Source organism: Phyllobates terribilis, unplaced genomic scaffold (assembly GCF_046119375.1).
Source record: "Phyllobates terribilis strain yellow unplaced genomic scaffold, ASM4611937v1 Scaffold_2__4_contigs__length_985480577, whole genome shotgun sequence".
NCBI lineage: Eukaryota > Metazoa > Chordata > Amphibia > Anura > Dendrobatidae > Phyllobates > Phyllobates terribilis.
In genome coordinates, this window is record NW_027362762.1 from 639240775 (window position 1) to 639262992 (window position 22218).

General features: G+C 39.7%; 1 protein-coding gene across 1 annotated transcript in view; it reads left to right on the forward strand.

The window, feature by feature from the left end:
- Positions 1-22218, forward strand: part of PKP1 (plakophilin 1) — a 177492-nt gene that overhangs the window by 72036 nt on the left and 83238 nt on the right. The window contains exon 5 of the mRNA XM_073666620.1: positions 8528-8735. Coding sequence (XP_073522721.1) covers positions 8528-8735 — 208 coding nt within the window. The remainder of the gene's footprint in view (positions 1-8527; positions 8736-22218) is intronic.

Here is a 22218-nt window from a genome sequence, read left to right on the forward strand (position 1 = left end):
GGGCAGGCTAGACAGGTCCTGGTAGTGGGTGACTCTATTATTAGGGGGACAGATAGGGCAATCTGTCACAAAGACCGGGATCGCCGAACGGTGTGCTGCCTCCCTGGCGCTCGAGTCCGGCACATCGCGGATCGGGTTGACAGGTTACTGGGTGGGGCTGGCGAAGACCCAGCGGTCATGGTCCACATTGGCACCAATGACAAAGTGAGTGGTAGATGGAGGGTCCTTAAAAATGATTTCAGGGATCTAGGTAGGAAGCTTAGGGCAAGGACCTCCAAGGTAGTTTTCTCAGAAATACTACCAATCCTGCGAGCCACACAGGAGCGCCAACGGGAGGTTAGGGAGGTGAATAAGTGGCTAAAGAGTTGGTGCAAGGCAGAAGGGTTTGGGTTCATGGAGAACTGGGCCGACTTCACTGTCGGCTACAGGCTCTACCGTAGGGACGGGCTGCACCTCAATGGGGAGGGTGCAGCGGTGCTGGGGAAGAAGATGGCTAATAGGTTGGAGGAGTTTTTAAACTAGAGACGGGGGGGGAACCAAGGAAATAGGTGGGATGTGAGGCAAGCAAGGGGGAAGGGGAGAAGTGAATATAATGAGGGTGGAGAGGGGGGTGGGGATAGTACAGTTAGATCATTAGAGAAGAATAGGATGCTAAATAACCCCAAAGTTTTATCTTGCATGCTGACCAACGCAAGAAGCCTGACCAATAAGGCGGAAGAGCTGCAGGCGCTTATATCGGAGGAGAGGTATGACATCGTAGGTATAACAGAGACTTGGCTAGACGATAGCTACGACTGGGCGGTAAATTTAACAGATTATAGTTTATTTAGAAGGGACCGGAAACAGGGGAAGGGCGGAGGAGTCTGCTTATATGTAAAGTCACGTCTAAAGCCCAGACTAAGGGAAGATATAGGAGAGGGAGAAGAGGGGGTCGAGTCCATGTGGGTAGAGATAGAGGGGGCAAAAAATAATAATAAAATATTACTGGGGGTCTGCTATAAGCCACCCAATATAACAGAGGAGAATGAGAAACTGCTATTAGGACAAATAGACAAAGTAGCAAAACATAATGAGGTGATTGTAATGGGGGACTTCAACTACCCGGATATTGACTGGGAAACAGAAACCTGTAGATCGCAGAAAGGAAAAAGGTTCTTGACAAATATCAAGGATAATTATCTCTCCCAACTAGTGCAGGAACCAACGAGAGGGAAGGCCGTGTTGGACTTAATATTGACTAATAGGCCTGATAGAATAACTGAGGTACAGATAGGGGGGCACCTAGGTAATAGTGATCATAATATTATCAATTTCAAAATGCCCTTCAGTAGGGTTATCAATAAGGGAACAACTAAAACATTAAACTTTAGGAGGGCGAAGTTTGATCAGCTGAAAGAAAACCTTCAACTTATAGACTGGGACAAAGTTCTTAATCAAGGAAATACGAATAGTAAATGGGAAACCTTCAAAAGAATTCTGAATACTCAGTGCGAGAGGTATATACCGTATGGGAATAAAAGGGCTAGAAATAAGAGGAAACCAATATGGTTGAACAAGAACGTAAAAGGGGCGTTAAATAGCAAAAAAGAGGCATTCAAGAGATTAAAACAGGAAAACAGCAAGGAGGCACTAATGTGTTACAAGGAAAAAACGAGAACCTGCAAAAAACAAATAAAAATAGCAAAGGAGGAAACAGAGAGACGTATTGCTAGGGAAAGTAGATCAAATCCCAAACTGTTCTTTACGTATATAAATAGTAAAAGGATTAAATCGAATAATATTGGACCGATAAAAAGTGATGAAGGCAAAATCATAGAGAAAGATGAGGATAAAGCTAATCTATTAAATAAATTTTTTTCGTCAACTTTCACAAAGGAAAAAGAACTAACAGGCGAAATGAGAAGTGACAAACTTAATCCTCCACTAAGTATGACAAATCTAACCCAAGCTGGGGTACAGAAACGCCTCAGTAACATTAAAATAAACAAATCACCAGGACCTGATGGCATACACCCACGGGTACTAAGGGAACTAAGTAATGTGATAGACAGACCCTTATATCTTATATTTAAGGACTCTGTTGAGACTGGGTCTGTGCCACTTGATTGGCGACAGGCGAATGTAGTGCCAATATTCAAAAAGGGAGCGAAAAGTGACGCCGGAAACTATCGGCCGGTGAGTCTGACGTCCGTTGTGGGCAAAATTTTTGAAAGCTTCATTAAAGAGGCAATTACGGAGCATCTTGATGCTAATAATCTTTTAATCCCGAACCAACATGGATTCATGAGGAATCGCTCCTGCCAAACAAACCTGATTGACTTTTACGAGGAGGTTAGCTCTCGAGTAGATCAGGGGGAACCAGTGGATGTCGTGCATCTCGACTTCTCAAAAGCGTTCGATAGCGTGCCACATAATAGGTTGGCATACAAAATGAGAATGATGGGGCTGGGGGAAAATGTCTGCAAGTGGGTAGCTAACTGGCTAAAGGATAGAAGGCAGAGGGTGGTTATAAATGGAATATACTCAGATTGGGTAAGCGTCACTAGTGGGGTACCACAGGGGTCTGTACTAGGCCCAATGTTATTTAATATCTTTATTAACGACATAGTCAACGGGATAAATAGTAAAATATCAATATTTGCAGATGACACAAAGTTATGTAAAACAATTAATACAAAAGAGGACAGTGCAGACCTACAGAGGGATTTGGATAAGCTGGGTAGGTGGAGCATTAAATGGCAAATGAGGTTTAACGAGGAGAAATGTAAGGTCATACATATGGGAAGGAAAATGGAAGTCACCAGTACTCACTGAATGGGAAATCATTGGGGAATTCAGAGATGGAGAAGGACTTGGGCATCTTGATTGATAGCAAACTAAATTGGAGTGCCCAAAGTCAGGCGGCTGCTGTAAGGGCAAACAGGGTAATGGGATGTATCAGAAGAGGTATAGCTGCAAAGGATGAGAACATTGTTCTTCCACTGTACAAAGCACTGGTCAGACCACACTTGGAATACTGTGCTCAGTTATGGGCCCCACTATATAGAAAGGATATAAATGAGCTTGAAAAGGTACAAAGGAGGGGAACAAAATTAATAAAGGGAATGGAGGGACTGCAATACCCAGAGAGGTTGGCAAAACTACGACTATTCAGCCTGGAAAAGAGAAGGTTGAGGGGGGACATAATAAATGTGTACAAATATGTTAGGGGACAGTATAGAGACCTTGGCCGGGATTTGTTCAAAAGGAGGGATATTACGGTAACAAGAGGGCATTCACTAAGACTGGAAGAGAAAAGGTTTCAGCACCAGCATAGGAAGGGGTTCTTTACGGTAAGAGCAGTGAGAATATGGAATTCACTGAGTGAGGAGACGGTAATGTCGGATTCACTAAACCAGTTCAAGCGGGGACTGGATGCATTTCTAGATACCAGGCAGATTTCTGCATATACTTAAAAATAAAATAAAATAGTAGGTTGATACAGGGATTTATTCTGACTGCTGGTTTCAGAGTCGGGAGGGAATTTTTCCTCAGGTGAAGATTGGCTAAATCATTTGGGGTTTTTGCCCTCCTCTGGATCAACTTTAGCAATTACAGAACTAACAGGTCGAACTTGATGGACGCAAGTCTTTATTCGGCTTTACTAACTATTACTATGCCAATGCCCCATATGTTGGGGAAAAACTACTGATTGGCCATACGGCAGGGCTCGGAAGGGAAGGAGGGCTATTTGACTTTTCGAGTGCATATTTGGCCAGAATAGACTGCAGATGCAAAAATTGCACTTGAAGAGCCATTATGGTGCGAAAACAGCAGATAACCCCCAAAAATTACCCATTTTAGAAACTACACACCTCAAGGAATTTATTAAGCCATGTAGTGACCATTTTGAACCCATAGGGACTTCCTAGAATTTTAAATCATTGGACTGTAAAAGTGACAAACTACATTTTTTTCTTTAGTAAAATATTTCTTTAACCCCAAATTTTTCATTTTCAATAGGTTAACAGGAGAAAATGCACTGCTCAATTTGTTGGTCAATTTCTCTCGAGTACAACGATTCACAATATGTGTTTGGAATATACAGTTTAGGTACACGCGGGGCTCGGAAGAGAAGGAGCATTATTGACTTTTCGAGCGCAGACTTGGCTGGAATTGACTGCTGACACCATGTTGAATTTGAAGAGGCCACAAGGTGCCAAAGCAGCAGGAACATCCCACAAGTGACCCCATTTTGGAAACTACACCCCTCAAAGAATGTATCTAAGAGTTTGGTGAACATTTTGAAACCACAGGTGCCTCACAAAATTTTAAAACATTAGAACATAAAAAAAATACCTTTTTTCCTCAAAAATTTTGCTTTAGCTCCAAATTTTTCCTGGACCACCAAATTTGTTGTGCAATTCTTCCTGAGTATGTTGAGACCCCACATGTGGGGTAAAAAAACAGTTTGGGCAAATGGCAGGGCTCGAAAGGCAAGATTTACTATTTGACTTTCAGAGCGCAGATTTGGCAGGAATTGGCGTGCCGCTATGGTGCAAAAACAGCAGAAACCCCACATACATGACACCATTTAGGAAACCACACCTTTGGAAGAATTCTTGTAGGGGTGTAGTGAGTATTTTAAACCCACAGATGATTCACAGAATTGTGTAACATTAGGCTGTGGAAATGAAAAAAAAATGTTTCCACTAAAATGTTGTTTTAGCCCCAAGTTTTAAATTTTCAAAAGGGCTATTAGCAGAAAATGAACCACATAATTTGTTACACAATTTTTCCTTAACTATGCCAATATCCTTTATGTGGTCAGAAACTACTTTTCAGGCACAATGTAAAGCTCAGAAGGGAAGGAGCGCCATATTGAAATGCAGATTTTGCTGGATGGTTTGTGTGTGTCATATTATATTGGCAGAACCACTGAGGTGCTAGAACAGCAATACCCTCTATAAGTGACCCTATTTTACAAACTGCACTCCTCAGTGAATACATCTAGTGATGTAGCGAGGATATTGACACCACAGGAGTGTCACCGAATTTAAGAAATAATAATTAAATTTTTATCACTAAAATACAGTTTTTTTCCTCAACGTGGCAATACACCATATGTGTCTGTACAGTACTGTTTGGCCACATGATAGGGCTCGGGTGGGAAGGTGCGCTATTTCACTTTTTAAGGCGCAGATTTTTCTAGAATAAATTGCGGTCTCCATTTGCAAAGACTCTAAGTGCCAGAACAGCAGAAACTCCCCTCAAGTTACCACTTTTTGGAAATTACACTCTCTGAGAATTCATCTATGGGGATAGTGATGATTTGGATGCTGATGTTCTTCAGAAACAAACACACAGTAGAAGTTGCAGAGTGAAATTTGAAAATATGCCATTGTTGAGCCCAATACATTGAAGTACCCAGCACATTTTAGTGCCCAATACAATGTGCCCAGCTTGTGCTTCTAGAGCCACATATCTGCAAATTAAGTGGGCTCTCCTCACTACATTAATAACAAACACATGGACGCTAACTGCAGTTTAGGCAAATTGTGGGGCTCAGATGGGAGGAGGGAATTTGGATTTGGGAGCACATATTTTGCTGGATCTGGTGGAAGCCGTTGTGGGAGCCATGTCAGGTGTTTATTCTGGTGGGAGCTATGTTACTTTTCTAGAGCCTTTATGATGCCAGTAATGTGGACACCTCCTATATTGGACAGGCCCGAGTGGGGCTTGTTTTTTTGTGGGTTAAGTTGAAGCTTTTATTGGTAGCATTTTGGGGTACAGAACATTTTGGGTCAGTTCATATTTATCATGCGCTCTAAGCTGAGCACTTACATCAGGGTTTCCACCTAAATCTCTGAAATACATGATTCAGATGAAACCCCTGACTGATCCTTTCAATAATGAGACAGGGAGAGTTACTTTGTGTTCTGTTTGACATCTGTGGCTGACTGTGTTTTTGTGCACTCCTAAAAAGACGCCTAAACAGACGGACACTGCCGGATCATAGGCTAGACGGAATCTAAAATGACTTCATCAGGATAAATGTGAAGTGAGCCTTACTGCAATTGTTGGGAGGCAGAATGAATAAATCAACGGCAGTTCAAGGGCTGATTTTATTTTTATCTTTTTTTATTGTTACCATTTTTCGGCACATAACATTTTTTGATCACTTTCTATTCCGATTTTTGATCATGTTTTATTCTATGTTTTGTTTGGCTGTATGATGAAAAAACATAATTTTTGCTAAGTTTTTTTTTTTTTTACTGTGTTCACATAAGAGGTTAAATAATGTGACAGTTTTATAGATCAGGTCATTCCGCATGCAGCAATACCATGTATGTGTACTTTTTCATTTAATTTAGTTTTTTGGGCGTAATATTTGTTGACAATTGTTCTTTGTTTGTTAAAAAAAATAACTGTTTTTTACTTTTTACTTTTCTGCTTAGTCCCTCTATGGGACTTCAACTTTTACTTTGATTTTGATCACTGTTGTAATGCATTACAATACATAGTACTCAAAAAATGCATTACATCCGTCAGTGTTACACTGACAAAATGCCTTTTAGGCCATGCTCCTGGAATAGCCTAACAGGCCACCATAGCTGTCAGATCTGTAGGTCATGACTACTATCAGCAGCCTACGATTACGTCGCGGGTGCCGATCGGGTGGGAGAGGGAGCCCCCCCCATTCCTCTCCTAGCCTTCTAAATACTGCGATCGCTATTGATCGTATCATTTAGGTTGTTAAACATTTAGGGGGTTAAACAGCCAAGGGCCCTGGCTGTTACAGCCGGAGCTCGGCTATCACTTAAGCCGAGCCCCTGGAGGGATCGTGAAGGCACAGCTTATGTGCTCGTATGATTGCCATGACGCAACTGTATGTCAAATTGCGGGAACTCATTCCCAGTCATAAAGTACAGTTACTGTATGTCATATGTCGTGAAGGGGTTAAAAGCTGTATGCAAGTTTACTTAGAAGAATTGAAGCTTTGATGCTCTTTTGAAGCTTAAGGGTGGTCACACCAAATATTGTTTTTTGAATATTGTCATCCGAGTGCAGTCCAGTGATTTCCACACACTCATTGACTTGTATGGCTGAGTGTTATCCGAATATGGGATCAAACTCAGCCATATACTAGTGTCACATGAGCGTATAAAAAGATCGGTCCCATTCTCTTCCAGGAGAGTGGGTCAATTTTTTTCTCACTTGTCATCCGTGTGCAATCCATATACAATCAGCTTTTTTACTCAGCAGCTATTAATCTTTAACAGGATCACTTATAGTTTCCCATCTTACAAAATTGCAATGTATGAAAAAAGTAGATGCCAAACTGATGGTCAGTATGGCATCTGATTATTATTTTTCCTGCACCCATCCAATTTCAGAGCCAAATCACAGCATGCTGCCATTTTTTACTGATGCCGAATACAGCTGAGAAAAATACACAGATCTGCCCTGTTTCATTGAATAACAATCCCTTATTTTTATCGGATTGCACTCGTCTGATTTATACGGTCTTGTGAGCCAGCCCATACAGCAGATATTGGACAAGCGCAATACCCCATAGACTAACATTGGTCTGCGTGCAATCTAATGTTTTTGTTGGATCGCATTCGGAATGAAAATATTTGTTTTGTTAGTTTTTCAGATGCAATGATAACAAATGTTTCTTTTTTATAGTTTCTTTTTTTATTTTTGATGGGGGGAAATAGTGTTATTCAAATTTTTGATTTTTTGCATGCTTTATAAAACTTGATTTTACTTTACATTTTTAGTATTGATCTCACTCATACAATATATAGCAGTAGTTTAGTATTGTAGTAAATACTAAAAATCATGATCTCACATAAAGCCAAACCACAGACAGACAGATCTTCATAGGTCTACCATTATAACAGGCATGGGGGCTTTCAGTGGGCTCTCAGTTATCATGTCAAGGGAAGTAGAAGAGAGTCGGTAGCTCTGCAGAACGGTGCGCCTTCTTGACCACAAGCCTTAAATACTATTGTCGGAGATTGACACTAGTATTTAAGATGTTAACAACAATGATTGGCACTCACTAGCGCTGACTTCAGCTGTTAAAGGCAGATGTGGGCTTTCTAACACAGCCATCTGCCAAGTATGATGCAGGTTCATGGTACACAAGGAGCCAACATTGGATATACCAGTACATCCATTGACTGTAAGTGGTTAAGATACTGTATCCTTAAGCTGTGAGTTCAACAAAACAAGTTAAAAATAATAATAATGATTGTTTTATGTCACCATATTCTAAGAGCAAAAATGTGTTTTTATTTCTCTAATAATGGAGCTGCATAAGGTCGTTTTGCTTTTTTTATAGGGCAGGGTCGTTTCTAATCGTACCATTTTGGGATATATCAATTCTGGCATCATTTTTTTCTCTACTGAGTTCACCAAGCTGGATAAATACAATGAATTCAACCTACGATGATTTTTTAGTTTAGAAACATTAATAATTTTAAATGATTATACTTAACATCGGTATTTTATTTATTTGTTTTTTTCTTCTTCTCAGATTAACCAATATAATGGCATACAAAAATTAATAAACCTCTTCAAGAGTCCCAATCAAAATGTGCAGCTAGCAGCTGCGGGAGCTGTAAGGAATCTCGTCTTCAAAAACAACCCAAATAAGCTGGAGACCAGCCGACAAGGAGGTGTCTATGAGGCTGTTAGCCTTTTACGGAGGAGTCCAAATCAGGAGATTCAAAAGCAAATAACAGGTAAATAGTTTGATGTGTTCTGTTAATATGCTGGATGAGCAATAATGATGATTTGAATTCAATTGCATAAAGCCTCATTCATGCTTTCTTAGTATTTTTCATTTGTATTTGTACAGCAAAAACAGGAGTGAAGTCTAAGATTGTAATTTTCTGGACCTCTCAAATGATACACATCCTTTACTAAGCAGTTATCAAACAGAAACCGCTCTAAATACAGGTGCATCTCTCTAAATTAGAATATCATCAAAAAGTTAAATTATTTCAGTTCTTCATTACAAAAAGTAAAACTCGTATATTATATAGAGTTATTACAAACAGAGTGATATATTTCAACTGTTTATTTCTGTTAATGTTGATGATTATGGCTTACAGCCAATAAAAACACAAAAGTCATTATCTCAGTAAATTAGAATACTTTATAACAACCGCTTGAAAAATGTTTTTAAAATCCGAAATGTTGGCCTACTGAAATTGTATGTTCAGTAAATGCACTCAGTACTTGGTCGGGGCTCCTTTTGCATCAATTACTGCATCAATGCGGCGTGGCATGGAGGCGATCAGCCTGTGGCACTGCTGAGGAGTTATGGAAGCCCAGGTTGCTTTGATAGCAGCCTTCAGCTTGTCTGCATTGTTGGGTCTGGTGTCTCTCATCTTCCTCTTGACAATACCTATGGGGTTAAGGTCAGGTGAGTTTGCTGGCCAATCAAGCACAGTGATACTGTTGTTTTTAAACCAGGTATTGGTACTTTTGGCAGTGTGGACAGGTGCCATGTCCTGCTGGAGAATGAAATTTCCATCTCCAAAAAGCTTGTCGGCAGAGGGAAGTATGAAGTGCTCTAAAATTTCCTGGTAGACGGCTGCACTGACTTTGGTCTTGATAAAACACGGTGGACCTGCACCAGCAGATGACATGGCTCCCCAAACCATCACTGATTGTGGAAACTTCACACTAGACCTCAAGCAGCTTGAATTGTATGCCTCTCCACTCTTCCTCCAGACTCTGGGGCCTTGATTTCCAAATGAAAATTTGAACTCTGGGACCTTGTGGAGTGTGTCAATGACTGCCTTCTGGACATGTGTCAAGTCAGCAGTCTTCCCCATGATTGTGGAGCCTACTGAAACAGACTAAGGGACCTTTTTAAACGCATCGGAAGCCTTTGCAGGTGTTTTGTTAATTATTTTAATTTACTGAGATAATGCTTTTGTGTTTTCATTGGCTGTAAGCCATAATCATCAACATTATCAGAAATAAACACTTGAAATAGATCACTGTTTGTAATGACTCTATATAATATATGAGTTTCACTTTTTGGATTGAAGAACTGAAATAAATTAACTTTTTGATGATATTCTTATTTATTGAGATGCACCTTTATGTTACCATTCTGTAACCGCTTATTGAAGGACGCAGCAGATCTTGGTTAGTGGAAAAGGGTGAGATCTTGTGTTTTCACAGCGAGGGGTTGGGGTGCACCCATGCATGGAGGATCCCACAACCCAGAAGTTGCTTGAAAGTTGGGTCCTTTACAGCATGGTTCCCCAACTCCAGTCCTCAAGGCCCGCCATCAGGTCATGTTTTCAGGATTTCCTTAGTATTGCACAGGTGATAATTATATCACCTCTACAGGCTATAATTCCATCACCTGTGCAATATTAAGGAAATCCTGAAAACATGATCTGTTGGTGGGCCTTGAGGACTGGAGTTGAGGAACACTGCTTTACGGGGACATTAGGAACACTCAAGGCTATTTTTAATAATATATTATATTTAGAAAAGTAACAAGACTGTTGCTGTCCGCTGATCTTTTAAATAAAAAGGGCAGCCAAAGAGTAATGAGAGGTAGTCTATGAGTCAGGACAGTTAGCCTAAGAATCAGGAGAGGTAGTCTGCGAGTCAGGACAGGTATTCTGCGAGTCAGGAGAGGTAGTCTGAGAGTCAGGATAGGTAGCCTAAGAGTCAGGCAAGGTAGTCTGAGAGTCAGGACAGGTAGTCTGTGAGTCAGGAGAGGTAGTCTGCGAGTCAGGAAAGGTAGTCTGCAAGTCAGAACAGGTAGTCTGCGAGTCAGGAGAGATAGCCTAAGAGTCAGGACAGGTAGTGTAAGAGACAGGACAGGTAGCCTAAGAGTCAGGGCAGGTAGTCTTTGATATGGAAATTTGCACTCCTAGCAAAGATACGTTCTTTACTGGTGATTTGAATAAAATGTAATTCATTTGGAATTGAAGTTAAATTATAATTAAAAAAGGATATATAAGAGATAAAAAAAAACTTGAAGATCAAATGAATTGAGAGACAGTGAGATTTGACCTCCAACAAAAGGGTCCAGTATTTAAGTAAAAAAATATGGTTCACAGCCATGGTGCCCCTACACATGTCTATGCAACAGAATGTTGTACTTCAGAAATAATTAAGCAATGCATAAGCAAAATATAAATAATCCTCCTTGGTTTTCAATGACCTGAGTCTCAAAGATGTTTCTGCCAGAATATCTTATCAGAAAATCTACTAGTAAACAACATCTTACAGGTAATACCAAGGGTATCTGTAGGCTTAGCTTTGGTTTCTTTAACTGAAATGAACAAAAACATGATCTTATAAAACTAATATATAGCTGGCATTAATAAGCAATATAACATATTGTCAGTTTCTAAATTATGGTAGCTGTATTGATCATTTTCTTTATCAGTTCCCTCTTTTTATTTATACATAAACACTTTTATCAGTCACAATCAATGGCGCTATATAAATTAATAATAATAATAATAATAATAATAATAATAACAATATCCATTACAATCAATAGCTGCTTTTACGAGCTGAGAATACACTGTTTGCAAATACACCTGAAAATCCCAAAAACAGGAGTTTTACTATGATAGTAAATGCATTGCGTGAAAATTACCCTTAAAATATAGCCTTTGTTAGTAACGATTAAAAAACACCCTCCCCATAGGTGATTATACACACATATACATCACAAATATAGAATTGATAATTTTCCAGTACCATATAAATGGATTAGCAAGCCACCAAACAAAGTTACAGAAGGAGCCTATTATTCTCTATAAATCCTTGGGTAGATCCTTTTCCTGTCTCATGTTACTCGGGTACGTAGCCTTATATCTGGTATATGGATCTATGGTTCCTCATGTTGAATTAAGATTGATCTATGTTTATGGTCATCAAGGGACATAGAGGGATAGTTCTTGGTTAACAGGGGCACTATTGACATAAATCCTAGGGTGCCAATCTGTGCGGCAAGGCAGGGTTCTGCCCAGAGATTTATAAGGACTAATAGGCTCCTTCTGTAACTATTTTGATGGCTAGCTAATCCTTTCTGTGGTGTTAGAAATTTAACAATTCTATATTTTTGATGTACAATCATGGCCGAAAGTGTTGGCACCCTTGACATTTTTCTATAAAAATGAACAATTTTAATTTGGGAGAAGACACCCTTCAAATATGAAAGACCTGGAGCAGTTTGGAAAAAAAGAAGAGTGGTCCAAAATTCCAGTTGAGAGGTTTAAGAGGCTTGTTGATGGTTATAGGAAGTGATTGATTGCAGTTATTTATTCCAAAGGGTGTGCAACCAAATATTAAGTTGAGGGTGTCAACAATTTAGTCTGGTCCATTTTTGTGGTTTTGTGTGAAATTATGTCCAATTTGCAATTTTTTCCTCTGTTTTTTTTTGTGTTGTTCCAATACACATAAAGGAAATAAATATGTAAATAACAAAACATGTGTAATTGCAATAATTTTCTGGGAGAAATACTTCATTTTCTGGAACAATTGCAAGGGCGCCAACACTTTCGGCCATGACTGTACATGTGTATATAATCAACTATAGGGAGGGTGTTTTTAATAGTTGCTAATAAAGGATATATTTTAAGGGTAATTTTGTAAGACAACTTTTGATTATCCTTTACTGAAACCAATATTCAGTAAATTCAGTCGTAAATGCATTGCATGTAAAAGATCTTTGAAAAACAATAAACTTTTTATATACAATTAATTTTCAAAATTGCATTATTTTACTATTCCAAACTGCTAATGATATATTGTAGCTGCTTCAGTAGCGGGCTTCTCTGGTCGAGCATGCGCAGGTATTTTCTATATATCTAATGGGCTGTGTGTGTGGAGACTGAGGAGCACATAAACCACTCTAGGTAGTGCACATAATACTGCCCATAAGGAAATTGGAGAGTTTATGTGAGGGAGAAAGACAGCATTGTGCTATCTGCCTAAACTATCGCTGAGAACTCACAGTGAGCATAGTTACATAGTTTATAAGGCCGAAAAAAGACAAGCGTCCATCCAGTTCAGCCTATTTCTTGTGCACTGTAGCTATTCCGCAGCGTTGATCCAGGGGAAGGCAACAAAAAAACATGCGGTATAGGCCAACTTACATCATTGAGGAAAAATTCACTTCCCGACTCCAATCTGGCAGTCAGATTAAATCCCTGGATTAATTAACTAAGCATAAGATGTAATTTTATTGTTCTCAAGAAAGGCGTCCAGGCCTCTCTTGAACTCTTTAAGTGAGTTGGACATCACCACTTCCTCTCCCAGAGAGTTCCAGAGTCTTCAATGACTGAATGCTGACTTGTAAGTGCTGTGGAATATGTTGGCACTGTATAAATAAAATTATTATTAATTATTATTACCTGTACTATATAACTGTCTGGTTACACAGTACAAGCCATCCATCATATACAGTCACAGAAGATGCGGTCATTATCGGTTCTCGGTGATATTGTAGGCAGAGAGCTGCATAGAACAATGCTGTCTGCTCAGAAAGCAAAATATCACTGTCATCTGAAGGAGACAGACAGCACTGTTCTGCCGGCACTGTTGCCGAGAACTGATAATGACCGCATATTCCGTGACTGTGTGTGATGGCTGAATTTTGCTGTGTAGCCAGAAAGCTATACAGAAGAATGCTGCCTGATTGGGGCATGCACAGTAAAAACTACTCACCATCATGGTAGAAGTGCTCATGTACTGTCACAGAAGAACAGCTCACACCCTGTGCTGCCAATGAAAATAATCTTCTAACTTATTCTGTAAATCTACTCTATATATCTATGGTAAACTAACCCACATAGAAATAACAAGCAACCACTTATAGGCTCTGTGGCCACAAAGAAAATACAGATTTCCAGGCAAAATCAGAGATGTATTTATATAATGGGATAGAAGAACTTTAGTTGTTCAGTTGTTCACTTCAAGAATAAATCAATCCTGCTGCTGTAGATTCAAAGTTTTTCTGCCAGGCTACTTTCAGCAGTGTGTGCATAGGATTTATCTATGTGTTGTGTTTTGCCAAAATGATGAAATTGATGTGTTTTTTTTAAACATTCTTGCACATGATTATAGTGCAAAATGGATCAGGACATTTCTAGGACTCTTCCAAGATCTAGTTATATTTTTCCTAAAATAATTTACTAGACAAAAAATAGCATTTCAACATACAATGGATATAATAAGTGTACACACGCATGTTAAATTGCCACGTTTTCGTCATGTAAAAAATCATACCAAGAATAATCATTTCAGAACTTTTTCCAGTTTAAAGCTCAAGTATAATGCATATAAATTCATTGAGAAACAAGCTGAAATAATTTTGATGGGGAAAATAAAAATAACTAAAGCAAATTAATGTGGTTGCATAAGTATGAACACCTTCTTATAATTGTTGATGCTCTTATCTTTAGAATTAGCCAATCACATGTAAACTCATGCTAAATAGTAGTCAGTACAAACTTAAATTGATTCTGATTAGCTGTTCTAGTAGGATTTTCCTGGCATTTTCTTAATTGCATTTTACAGCAAAAGCCATGGTCTGTAAACAGCTTATAACACATCAAAGGGATCTCATTATTGAAAGATACAAGTAAAGAGAAGGCTATAAAAAATTCCAAGGCATTAGATATACCATGGAACACAGTGAAGTCAGCCATCAAGAAGTGGCTTAAATTTGGTACAAATGTTACATTACCTTGAACTGGACATCCCTCAAATACTGATAAAAATATGAGAAGAAAATTGGTATGGAGGCTGCCAAGTGGCCTACACCAACATTAAAGGAGCTGTAGGAACTTCTGGCAAACACTGGTTGTGCACTACATGTGACAACAATCTCCAATATTCTTAACATGTCTAACATGTGGGGTAGGTTGGCAACATGGAAGACTTTTCTAACAAAGTAAAAAAACATACTCGCCTGTCTTTGTTTTGCCAATATCTACAACAATTCTGCATGTGGGAAAATGTGTTGTGGTCTGATGAGATGAAGATTGATTTTTTTGGCCATAACTCCAAAAGGTATGTTTGGTGCAAAGGCAACACTGTGCATCACCAGCAGAACACCAAACCCACAGTGAAGCATGTAGAAGGCAGCAGTGATACACTGTGTGTTATTTCTTTTTTATTTTTATAGCTAATCCATTTCTTAAAATTCAATTAAGGGATTGGTGTTACAAAAGATTTAAAAAAAAAATTGAGTGAAAAGGGTAACATTCAAACATCCTTTGGAGTGTTACCATTTCAGTGGCAATAATGTAATATTCAATTTCTATGACCCAATGTTATAAAATTCTGTAAGGCACCTTTGGGTTTAAATTACTAACTACACATCTACATGAATTCATTGAACCAGACAATGTGAACTGAGGTCTAAGATGGCAGACATACAAGAAACAGAGGCATGTTCGCACTAGCAAAAAAGAAGCAAGACAAAAATATATCTCATACCCTACCATAATTATATATAAATGTAAAGCAAAATTGCATAATAAATATAGGGTACTTAGTGAACTATTTTTGATCAACAAAAGTATACAAGCCGTCCCACCAGCGGCAAGGTGACCCTAAATTGGGACGGTACCTATACTGCCTATATTAAAAACCTTACTGTATATCAAAGTTGAAGTAATGCATATAAAAGGGTAGACAAATAGGACCGGGTCCCAACTCCAGACCACCTAGGCCCGTGGTAAGCTACATATATACCAATCAGCTCAACAAAGGGCATGCCACACCCTTAAATTGCACAGAATGCAAACAAGTCAAAAAACCAGACAATGTGAACTGAGGTCTAAGATGGCAGACATACAAGAAACAGAGGCATGTTCACACTAGCAAAAAAGAAGCAAGACAAAAATATATCTCATACCCTACCATAATTATATATAAATGTAAAGCAAAATTGCATAATAAATATAGGGTACTTAGTGAACTTCTACACTACATGAAATGACAAAAAAGCAACATAGTGCCGCACTACACAGTAGCAGTGCTCCAGTGTCATTCTGTGCCTGCTCATCTTTCAGCAGACATATTTGTCTGTATGCTTTTTTTGATCAAAAATAGTTCACTAAGTACCCTATATTTATTATGCAATTTTGCTTTACATTTATATATAATTATGGTAGGGTATGAGATATATTTTTGTCTTGCTTCTTTTTTGCTAGTGTGAACATGCCTCTGTTTCTTGTATGTCTGCCATCTTAGACCTCAGTTCACATTGTCTGGTTTTTTGACTTGTTTGCATTCTGTGCAATTTAAGGGTGTGGCATGCCCTTTGTTGAGCTGATTGGTATATATGTAGCTTACCACGGGCCTAGGTGGTCTGGAGTTGGGACCCGGTCCTATTTGTCTACCCTTTTATATGCATTACTTCAACTTTGATATACAGTAAGGTTTTTAATATAGGCAGTATAGGTACCGTCCCAATTTAGGGTCACCTTGCCGCTGGTGGGACGGCTTGTATACTTTTTTTGATCAAAAATAGTTCACTAAGTACCCTATATTTATTATGCAATTTTGCTTTACATTTATATATAATTATGGTAGGGTATGAGATATATTTTTGTCATGAATTCATTGAGTAGTGTAGTTTCTAAAATGTGGCAACTTGTGGGAGGATTTTGCTGTTCTGGAAGTTACAGGGGTTCTACCAATGGTGCTTACAATCTATTCAAACAAAATCTACATTCCGAAAGCCCCTTCCCTTCTGAGCCCTTCCATGTGTCCAAACAGTAGTTAACAACCACAAGTTTAGTATTGCCACATTCTGTAGCAATTGAATAACAAATTATTCAGTCCATTTACTCTTATTATCCCACGTGTCAAGAAAAAGTTGAGGATAACTTTTTTAGCAAAAAAACATAAAATATTGTTTTCGCAGCTCAATTTTATAAAATTCTGGAAGCACGTATGGGTTAAAAATGCTCACTACAACCTTTGATGCATTGAGTTTTCAAAATGGGATCACTTGTTGAGGGTATGGGGTGGTAAATTGTGTTGTATCCTATTACCCCTTGGGAAAATAAAAAAAAATTGTGACTAAAGCAATATTTTAGTCAAAAAAAATGTAATTCTTTTACTTTTGCATTTCACTTTCCTGTGAAACGCCTTAACAAATTTCGTGATAGTAATTTTGAATAATTTAAGAGATGCAGTTTTTAAAATTGAATCACTTTTGGGGGATTTCTAATATATAAACCCTAAAAGTCACTTCAAAACTCAATAGCTCCAAAAAAATAGGTTCAGTAGGTCCATAAAAAAATAGGATTTGTAAATTTTCTTAAAAAAATTAAAACTTGTTGCAAAATTTTAACTCTTCTAACAGAAGAAAAGGAAGTTTGAAAAGTGATGCTGACGTAAAGTAGACACATGAGAAATGTTGTTTTAACTAGTTTGTGTGGTATGATTAACTGGTCTGAAGGTATAAGCATTCAAAGTTTGAACATCGCTAATTTTTCTACATTTTCATCAAATTTCAAATATTTTCATAGAAAAATGCAAAAGATATCAACCTAAAGTTACCATTTACATGAAGTACAAAGTGTCATGAAAAAAAAGAGACTCACTCGGATATGTTGAAACATTCCAAAATTGTTACCACACAAAGTGACACATCAGATTTCCAAAAATTGGTTGAGAAAGCCAATGCTCCCATGTGGCATACTTTTTTTTACAATATATCCCTATAGTGGACGGATGCCTCGGCATTTATGCTGAATATGCATAGTCACACATATGCTCAGGAGGTATGCACCCAACAGTAGCCACGAAAGTAATATTGTAGTGTGGACCTAGCCTTATTTTTTATATCGGACAGCACTTAGACCTGAAAAATGAAAAAGTGAAAAAAAAAACACTTTTTCATTTTTACGAATCAATTTGTGAAGCACCTAGGGGTTCCAAGTGCTCACTATGCATCTAGTTAGGTGCCTTGGGGGGTCTAGTTTCCAAAATGGGGTCACTTGTGGGGGAGCTCCAATGTTTGGACACACAGGGACTCTCCAAATGCAACATGATATCCGCTAACAAATTGAGCCGACAATTTGTTAGCGGATATCATGTTGCATTTGGAGAGTCCCTGTGTGCCCAAACATTGGAGCTCCCCCACAAGTGACCCCATTTTGGAAACTAGACCCCCCAAGGCACCTATCTAGATTCATAGTGAGCACTTGGAACCCCAGGTGCTTCACAAATTGATTCATAAAAATGAAAGTGTTTTTTTTTTCACTTTTTCATTTTTACGAATCAATTTGTGAAGCACCTGGGGGTTCCAAGTGCTCACTATGCATCTAGATAGGTGCCTTGGGGGGTCTAGTTTCCAAAATGGGGTCACTTGTGGGGGAGCTCCAATGTTTGGGCACACAGGGGCTCTCCAAACGCAACATGGCGTCCGCTAACAATTTGAGCCGATTTTCCATTCAATTTGTTAGCGGACACCATGTCGCGTTTGGAGAGCCCATGATGTGCCTAAACAGTGGAGCTCCCCCACAAGTGTCCCCATTTTGGAAACTATACCTATCAAGGATTTTATTAAGGTGTATAGTGAACATTTTGAACCCAGAGGTACGGCACAGAATTTGTTTACATTAGGTCATCATATTGAATAAGTTGTCATTATTCTTGAGCGCAAGTGCTCGCTACTTGAGTTTGCATCGGGTACTCAGGTATGCACCATGTACAGCGTGTGCTCGAGTGACATGCTCGAGTCCCTGCTCCGCATGTTTCACGGTTATTAGACACCCAAAAAAAAACATGCGGGGATCGCTCGTGCATGGCAGGCAATCCCCGTAAAGTTTTTTGGCCGCGAAGCATATGGGGCAGAGACTCGAGCATGTCACTCAAATACCCACGATACTCAATGCATACCAGAGCACCCGATGCAAACTCAAGTAGCGAGCACTTGCTCTCAACACTAGTCGCCATATCGTCATCTTTTTTTCTTACTTTTGAAAAAAATCCCAACCCCAGCCCTAACCCTAGCACAACCCTAGCCCTAGCACAACCCTAGCCCTAGCACAACCCTAGCCCCAGCACAACCCTAGCCCCAGCACAACCCTAGCCCCAGCACAACCCTAGCCCGAGCACAACCCTAGCCCCAAACCCAGCCCTAACCCTAGCCCAATCCTAACCTAAGAGTTTATTTTTGACGCCGTTCCTTGTGCAGTATAAGTGATTAGACGACTTTATTCTTCGGGTCGGTGTGATTACAGCAATGCCAGAATCATATGGGGTTTTTATGACTGACAGCTGTCACACATTAAAAGACGCATTTTTTGTAAAATCTAGTTTTTGCATCGCCATATTTTGAGAGCTATAATTTTTCCAGATTTTGGCAGACAGTCATGTGACGGCTCGATTTTTGCGGGATGACTTGACGTTGTTATTGGTGCCATTTTCAGGCACGTGACATTTTTTGATCGCTTTCTATTCCGATTTTTGGGAGGCAGAATAAACAAAAACCAACAATTCAGGAATTGTTTTTTTTTTTTTTTTTTCTGTTCCGCGTGTGGTAAAATTGATGAGGTAGCTTTATTCTTCGGGTCAGTACGTTTACAGCGGTACCACATTTGTATCATTTTTCTATGTTTTGGCGCTTATACACAATAAAAGCTATTCTATAGAAAAAAATATTTTTTAGCATCGCTTTATTCTGAGAGCTATAACTTTTTTATTTTTCGGCTGATGGAGCTGTATGGTGGCTTGTTTTTTGCGGGACGAGATGACGTTTTCAGCGGTATCATTTTTATTTATATGCGTCTTTTTGATCGCGTGTTATTCCACTTTTTGTTTGGCGGTATGGTGATAAAGCATTGTTTTTTGCTTCGTTTTTTTTTTTTTTTTTTTACCGTGTTCACTGAAGGGGTTAACTAGTGGGACAGTTTTATAGGTCAGGTTGTTCCGGACGCGGCGATACCAAATATGTGTACTTTTATTGTTTTTTTTGTTTTTTTTTTTAAATAATATTTATTGATGGGTACATTATATTTTTATTTTTGGTGTATTATTTTTTTTATTTTTTTTTTATATTTTTGCACATTTTTTTTTTTTTTTTTCACTTTCACACAGTTTATACACTTTATTACTTTGTCCCACTCTGGGACTTTCACTTTTTTTTTTCTGATAGCCTGCATGGCACAGGAATGAAGCACCATCCCTATGCCATGAAGGCTGTCAGAAGTGCACAGTGTGAAGATTGCTTGGAGATGCACTGCGCATGCCCAAGCAATCTTCCTGCTCTCTGGTGACCCGGATGTTGTCATGACAACATCGGGTCGTCATGGCAACACCCGGGAAGCCTTTGCAGACTGCGCTGGAAGCCGGAAGAAGAGGTGAGTATCGCCGATCACCTCCCCTTGCCCCCGCAATGCCGCGATCGACTTCGATCGCAGCATCGCGGGGGTTAATGTGCTGGGAGCGGTGCAGGACCGCTCCCTGCACATAGTACCGGGTGTCAGCTGTGACAATCAGCTGACACCCGGCGGCGATCGCGCCCGCACAGCCTGTGTGCGCGCGCGATCGCCATGACGTACTAATACGGGTCTGGCTCTTAAGTCCTAGGGCACAGACGCGTATTAGTACGTCAGATGTTATTAAGGGGTTAAATATACATATAAACATACAAATAATAGAAAAGCACCTCCAAACTGTGAGGGACTATAGATTGCATCTAATCCAAGGTGTATATTTGCATGGGATATACTGCTTCTGTTGAGTGTACTAAAATAAAGATGTTTCCCTGTATGTTTAATCCTCAGGCCAGTGACAATACTGGTAATCATATGATGTACAGTGGTAACATACTGCAGCAAAAGTCCAATGTTAACACCGGCGTGATGCAGAGTCCCTCATCCCCTACGCACGTTTCATCGTCCGACTTCCGCAGGGGGCGTCAAGTATGTCAGTATGTAAGATCCACTTGTAAAATGTCCAGCATTCCACTAATCTCATCTTTATCTCAGGAGTCCATTGTTTCAGCAGCCAATAATCTCATTAGGTGAGTGTAGATTGAGACACAGTGGAGCCGTCACCACAGGGGGTCTTACAGGCAGTCTCAGGTGAAGGCTTCTACAATATTCTTCATTGTTTTAGCAAACAGTAAATGCTTAAGGGGAAGGGTGTCAGCACTTCTGAGCTGGGAGGGGGCTGACCCCAGAGAAGGAGAGGAGAGACATTTTTTAGTCAGAGTTGTGTGGAAGGATTGATGGAGACCGTGGATTTGGAAGGATGGATGGATAAACATGTTACCATTATGGAGTATGTCATTTGGATTTAAACTTTCTTCAAAGGACTTCTGCTACTGGATACCTGTGCTTTCATCATTTTATCGCCCGTCTAGAGAATCATGAACTGTGGCTACCGATTATACTGGCTGGTGATACGAAATCTATGGGCCAACCAAAAGTTGGGAGACAGTGAGTATGGCCTTGTACAAAGCCAGTGGAACTACTGAACCCAGATTGGGAATTTGAGGACTGAGAGAACTGTATTTTGGCCATTTACCTGGAATTGCTTTATTACCATGGCTGTGGTCAATAAAATATTGTTGCATCGTTAACCTGCCTAGGTGATTACTTACAACCCACAACCTCAGATCTTTACAAGTGGTGGCAGTGGTGGGATCACCTATCTCTGGAGAGCATACCAGGGAAAGTTACCGAGCGGTAACTTGGCAGAAGAGATGACAGAGGATGGACCGACTGAGTTGAGGAGGATGCTGGACGCACTAGGATAGCGGGCCACGGAGATGGAGCGGGGGGCAGTGTCAAACAAATTTCTGGGTGTGCATGAAGCACTACCCCCACGTGCCTCATCGCAGATGACAGTGAATAACAGGCGAGAGGGGCCTGCATCTTTAAGGTACCAGGATATACCACAGTTTAATGAGGACACCTCAGATATTGATGAACATCTATGGTTATTTGAGAACCTCTACCTGCTGCATGTGGTGTTAGTCAGTGACTGGCCCAGATTTTTGAGCATTGGCTTGACTGGAAAAGCAAGAGAAGCTTTTAATAACTTGTCTTCTGGGGATCAGAGATGTTACTCTACCATTCGCAGCGCATTACTAGAGAGGTATGCCATAACGCCGGAAACCTACCGGCCGAAGTTTCGGGAGACTGACAAGCCCGCTGCACACACGCATCGGGAGTTTGCTAACACACTACATACGGCATGCAC